This window comes from Quercus suber, unplaced genomic scaffold, assembly GCF_002906115.3.
Source record: "Quercus suber isolate HL8 unplaced genomic scaffold, Cork oak 2.0 scaffold_652, whole genome shotgun sequence".
NCBI lineage: Eukaryota > Viridiplantae > Streptophyta > Magnoliopsida > Fagales > Fagaceae > Quercus > Quercus suber.
The window spans coordinates 40776-47527 of NW_027070093.1; the positions used below are offsets into that span (position 1 = coordinate 40776).

Below are 6752 nucleotides of genomic sequence, written 5' to 3' on the forward strand. Positions count from 1 at the left end.
ATACGCTTGTTAACAAGTTGTAAAAGAGTGAAGAAGAAGAGCTAGAGAGCGCTATAGCGCTATAGATATATACCCCCCATTGGGTGAGCAAAAGACTCACAGTCACATTCACACACACACACACACACACACAGAGCAACTTCCTCATTTTGTGGCTTTTCAAGCTTTTTTGTTCAGAGAGAGAGTGTCCTGAGAATGGAGGAGAGGCCAGAGACAGAGCTGATATCAATACCAGCAACACCAAGAGCTTCAACGCCGGAGATACAGACTCCGTCCGGTCAGAGGTCACCGAGGCCGGCGTCGAACAAGGAAGGAAAGTCGTCGACGGCATGGACTCCGTCGTCGTTTATATCGCCGAGGTTTCTGAGTCCGATAGGGACACCAATGAAGAGGGTGTTGATTAACATGAAGGGTTACTTGGAGGAAGTGGGTCACCTCACTAAGCTGAACCCTCAGGATGCTTGGCTTCCCATCACTGAGTCTCGTAATGGGAATGCTCACTATGCTGCGTTTCATAATCTCAATGCTGGTGTTGGCTTTCAGGCTCTGGTTTTGCCTGTTGCCTTTGCTTTTCTGGGCTGGTATGTTACTCTTATGTTCTCTAATTATGCTTATTAGTTACGGATACGGCTTACACCGGACATGTGTTTAGTTTGGATACGTGTTTGAATTTGTGTCCACCCATTAGTTACTTAGTTTGTCCTTTGTTTATTTATTTATTTATTTATTTTCCGTTTAGTTAGAGTTTTGGAAGCTTTTCTTTACCTTAAATTTTAAAAGATTAACACTTTCATTTACTTATTTGTTTCACAACAATTTTCATAAGTTATTTGAAGTAGTTGATTGTAAGTGGTAAAAAAAATGTGATAAGTGAGTATGAAAATGATAAATAACTAATCTCATATAAGTTTGAAATTGATTTTAGTCCTAAAATAACTCTTAAAGAAAAAATCTATGATGTGATGAGGTTCTAGGGTTTAATTCATCCGCGAGATTTCAGTGAGAACTTATGAGTAGGTAGAGAGTGAAATAGCACTAGTGGCTTACAATATTTTATTAACAAGTGTGAACTTTTAAACATATGATAAAATTTATTACGTCAATATGCAGTCATCTCCCTAGGGCCTATATTAGTGTGTATGCGCTTCACATTACACAATGGAGAGATTTGAGGATATACATGTATCTCATGAGACATTGATATGACATCAATCACATCTATTGTTTTATTATTGCTTTTCAAAAAAAAAAAATCTATTGTTTTATTGTAATAATATTGATAATAAATATTTTAAGCATTTTTGTTTTTCTTACGAAATTCCAGTTCTGATAATTGAATTGAATTTATTTTATTTTATTTTCAGTTTTCTTTTACAATATTATTACAATTTCCAATTCACATATTTATTGCTATTTCTCTGTTTCCTAGTCTTCTTCTACTAGTAACTTTTTTCCCAAAACGGCTCTCTTTTGATTCCTTGCATATTTTTTTTATTTCCTAAAGACTATGTTTGTACCTTACATACATCTTTTTTAGTATCAAGCACACTATTTTCTTTACTTTAATTTGAATCTCTCTCTGTATGTGTTTGTCTGTCTGTGCTTTCCCCAAGAATTTAAGTAAAGTTTTAGAGTTTGTGGGTCTACCAAGCAAACTCTTTTGTCTTTTGGTTTACTTAAAGTTCAAATGATATAATTAAACTTTACTTTTAATAGAAGAAGAATGATCATGCATCCTTGAGGCAAGTCATTTCGTGCATTTATCTTTTGCTTTTTGACAAGTTAAATTTATTCTAGAGAGAAAAAGTAAAGCCACAAATCATCAGGGGTCCACAAATCATTCTGTTATTCCTTTTTGAAATAATGACAGAGGGCCCTTTATACTTTGATTATTGCTTGCTTTGCTTTTTCCCTGTCATAATATCCAGTTCTAATCACTGCAAATAGTAACTTATTGTAGCCTTTAATTAGTAGATATTTGTTTTCCCTTGATGTTAATTATATTATATATTAATTAACAAAAAAAGAATAATAAATTAATAATAGCATATTCAGTTCAATATCCTATCTCTATTTCCTTCAAATTTATTGTCAATTGTATAAAACTGATGCTTCATATAACCAAGGTTGCTTTTTTATGCTCAACCTTAATGGGTTGGGAGCTTGATTAAGTTGCATATACAACAACAACAACAAAGATTAGTACCAAAATTTTGGAATTAATTATGGCTCTTCAACAAACTAGTTAGGGTTGGTCACATGTATTTTTTAATGAATACAACTCTGCAAATCACAGACAACATAATTTTCTCTAATAAATGACTTTAATTTGAATAAAATTGCAGCAACAGCCGACTGTTGGCAACAAAAGTAGCATTTTCCTGAACCTCGCAAAATAAAGCCTTTATGATTTAGATTTTTTCAATTTGTGAATTGGTTGAAGCAGTTCTCATCTGCAGCACAATTAAACCCGTGAGATGCTAAAAACTTAAACAGCATAACAATGATCCACATTTTAACAATTGAGTAGTAGTTATACAGAACAACTAGCCTCATGTTAATGACCAAATAGCATAGAACTTTTCCAGTCAAACATAATTTGTGGTCTAATTAGATAACATCTTACTTCGAACATAGGAGTTTGTTAAAAAGCTTCTTAATGGCCTTGTGAATTTGCCAGTCCTATTTTAGAAAGCCAAGGCTCCCCTGATTTGCATCACTTGGCTGTATATACTTAGTTGCTTTATACTTTTTTATGTCTCTAGCTAGCTCCAAATGATTCACAAATTGAAATGTCACCCCCCAATTTCACATTGCGTTGTACTATTGCTGTAAATTAAAATGATGGAAAAATTTAGGTCCAGGAAGTTCAAATTCTCCTTTTTGTTGTTGTTTGCCCATTTGGATATTTAGAAGAAAAACAAATGGATTTTCTTCTGATTTTGTGTAGTTATGGACTCTCTACATTGGTGAGGCAAATCTAGGTTGAAAACTTTCATATCTATTAGAAGGATTACCAAGTGCCAAAGTATTTAAGGGAGGGGGAAAACCTAAATGGGAGAAAGAGAAAACAGCCAGCAGCTTGCTGCCTTATATCTGATTGGCTCTCATAACAAATTTACAAACATTGTAAATTATATTAATTGATTTGGTTTTCAATATTTACTGCTTCCACAGGAGTTGGGGAATACTTTCTTTAACCATTGCTTACTGTTGGCAACTCTATACACTGTGGATTCTAGTTCAGCTACATGAGGCAGTTCCAGGAAAGAGGTACAACAGATATGTGGAGCTTGCAGAAGCAGCATTTGGTGAGAATGATTTCCAACATAACTTTTGGCTTTTAAATTTTTCTGAGCACCAAAAATTACGTCTACTTCCTCTCCTGCCTCAAAGTTGGTTATCATATTCTACTTCTGAGTTGACAAACACACAAATGAATATAATGGCTGTGATGGCTGTGAGTACTTATTAAACAGTGCCTGATTGTTTGCATGTATACTTGTACTGACTTGCATGGATGATATTAATTACCACATTCATCACATAAACTCAGATGAGTAAAAAATACATGGATATTGCCCATTTTGATTGATGCTCACTGCATATATGATAAATGGTCAATTATGAAATGTACCGTCATATGAAAGGATATTGTTTATCCCATCCCATTGTCCCTTTTTTCCCCAAATTTGGTACTCACAACAGTTAATGCTTTCAAAGTGCTGGTTTACTCTATACTTCTGAAGTAATCTTGATTGCTGCTATGCTGCACAACTTTGAGATTGTAAGAAGTAATCAAGCAGAAAATGATTTGATGTTGCCCTTTATTGATTTTTCCCCCTAAGTATTTGTATATACTTCTGGAGATATGATCTTAGTGTTCTTAGGTTAATGGTTAAATGATCAAAATTCATCATTACCTAATAGTTTATGCTTTTGGGATAATCGGTAATTATCATTGGTATCATAGCAAGTGATCCTAACAATTGGCAATTTAACAATCTACCGCTGATATTGTTCCTTGTGCAGGGGAAAGATTGGGTATCTGGCTATCCCTCTTCCCAACTGTTTACTTGTCAGCGGGAACTGCAACAGCTTTGATTCTTATAGGAGGGGAGACGATGAAACTGTTTTTCCAGATTGTTTGTGGGCCCCTTTGTTCATCGAATCCCCTTACAACAGTAGAGTGGTATCTGGTGTTTACTTCTCTATGCATTGTGCTATCTCAGCTCCCAAACCTCAATTCTATTGCTGGACTTTCCCTCGTAGGGGCTGTGACAGCCATCACATATTCCACCATGGTGTGGGTTCTCTCTGTAAGCCAACAAAGGCCACCCACAATATCTTATGAACCCCTTCCAATGCCATCCTTCGCTGCTTCTGTCTTCTCAGTAATGAACGCACTTGGGATTGTTGCCTTTGCTTTCAGAGGCCACAATTTAGTTCTAGAGATTCAGGTATGCACTCTGAGTCCTGAAAGGATATAAATTCATTTTTTTACTTTTAGAATCAATATCCAAAATCATCATTTCTTGAAGATGTGTACCTAGGTCATCTAATGGAGTGTATTTGGCCTTTTTCAGGCAACAATGCCATCAACATTTAAGCACCCAGCTCATGTGCCAATGTGGAGAGGAGCTAAAGTTGCCTATTTCTTTATTGCAATGTGTGTATTCCCTATTGCAATTGGAGGTTTTTGGGCTTATGGAAACCTTGTAAGTGTACCAACTGCACCACTCTTTATTCTTATCAAATCATAAAGCATGATGATTTAAAAGAATCAAAAGCTAAGTTCTTAGCAGCTTTGCATAAAGGAAACAATTTAGTGGCTGAAATCCCAATGGAAACAGCTTTGGACAACTAGTGTAAATCCATGACATCATTGACATTTCCTGGCATCCATCTTTTATCATCATTTATATCAAAGAACCTGGGTTTGGAATTGGATATACTTGTATTCAAAATTCTCAAACGGTTGGTGGTAGGGTTCCAAACCTTCTTGCGACCAAATAACTGTTTTCTTGCACTTTTAAAAAAAATAATAATAATAATAAATGTTCCATATTATTTTTGGCAACCAGATATAGGCTGTGGAGGAGTTTGTCATTGGCAGAAAATGAGCTTCATCGTATAATTGTAGAAGTGATTTTTAGTAACTTATTGTTTCAACAATATACTTTGTAGTCTTCAGAATGTTAGTGATGAAGTTTCTTGATGACTCCAAGGAGTAATCACCCAGCAGGATGAAACCCTCGCTGTCCAGTATTCTGTTTTTGTTCCTTCACTTGCTTGGCCTCCATTGAGGAACATTGTTCTTTGCTCCTTTTTTTTTTACTATATTTGACAACTTCTAGTTAACATGATACTTGTATGTTTGTGCTTACATAGTCTCAAATTGATCAAAAAATTGATGACATCATAGTAATGATTAAAAAGCTAATTCATCAGAATACTGATCAATGCTTTATCCAAGACAGTACCCCACTTTTCCTTCCTATATAATTATGGTCATGTTGACATTAATTAATGCCACAAAATATATTAGGCTTTTAACATCTTTCCGAATAATTTACATGTGAGTGTTCCATAATGCAAACCGGTTGACTGAATTCAATGCTTCTGTTTCTTGTCACAGATGCCTTCATCAGGGATTCTTAATGCCTTGTATGGATTTCACAGTCATGATATTCCAAGAGGACTTCTTGCAATCACTTTTCTGCTAGTTGTGTTCAACTGTTTGAGCAGTTTCCAGATTTACTCCATGCCTGTTTTCGACAGTTTTGAGGCCAGCTACACGAGCCGAACCAATCGTCCTTGCTCAATCTGGGTCAGGTCTGGTTTCCGTGTATTTTATGGATTTGTCAACTTTTTCATAGGGGTGGCACTCCCTTTCCTCTCAAGTCTTGCTGGTCTGTTAGGAGGACTTACTCTTCCAGTCACATTTGCTTACCCTTGCTTCATGTGGGTTCTCATAAAAAAGCCTACAAAATACAGCTTCAATTGGTATTTCAATTGGATCCTTGGTTGGTTGGGGATTGCTTTTAGTGTGGCCTTTTCCATTGGTGGTATTTGGAGCATGGTAAACAATGGACTCAAGTTAAAGTTCTTCAAGCCGCCCAACTGAGTTGTAGGCGAAGAGTAGCTAAATAGTGAATCTGAGTTCTGCATAATGAATGTTGGAATTGTATTATGATGTTTTACATACACCAATGTAAGAACCTAAGCGCTTATAGTAAACTGTTGTAATGATGAATTCATTCTCAACTTCCTATATATAATATGGTCTTAATGCGGAATTTAGTTCCTCGCCCGGCTGTCTTGGCCCCATGTTGCAATGATGAAGAATGCGAGGAATCAATGCACATACACTGCAGGTTTTTATCAAAGGGGGGCAGTTTGGGTTCAGTACACTCGTGGGATGGTGATGTGTCTAAAACTGAATAGTTGTCATAGTCCTAACTGGTCTAGTGTCATTGGACACTGGACTTAATCCAGACCCTTATCAAAGATATGTAGACTAAGTACTTGTTTGGATCCCACGTCCACGTTTAGTGTTTTTTTTTTTTTTTTTTTTATATATTACAAGTCAAAAAGTCAGTCAATGATTGAAGTAAAGTGTTAAGAATATTCATTATTAAAGACAAAAGAGTTTCTTTTCTATTCATTCAGTGTCTACGCGTCTCATGCATTAACGCTTTCATTCCCTCTCAACTCGGAAGGGAATTGAAATTATAAAATAATTACAAAAA

General features: G+C 35.7%; 1 protein-coding gene across 1 annotated transcript; it reads left to right on the forward strand.

The window, feature by feature from the left end:
* Positions 1–6310, forward strand: LOC112032786 (lysine histidine transporter-like 8). Its single transcript, XM_024065540.2, has 5 exons — positions 1–581; positions 3178–3311; positions 4033–4460; positions 4587–4718; positions 5639–6310. Exons 1-5 carry the CDS (start codon positions 196–198, stop codon positions 6125–6127), a joined length of 1569 nt encoding a protein of 522 aa, XP_023921308.1. The 5' UTR covers positions 1–195; the 3' UTR covers positions 6128–6310.
* The last annotated feature ends 442 nt before the right edge of the window (positions 6311–6752 follow it).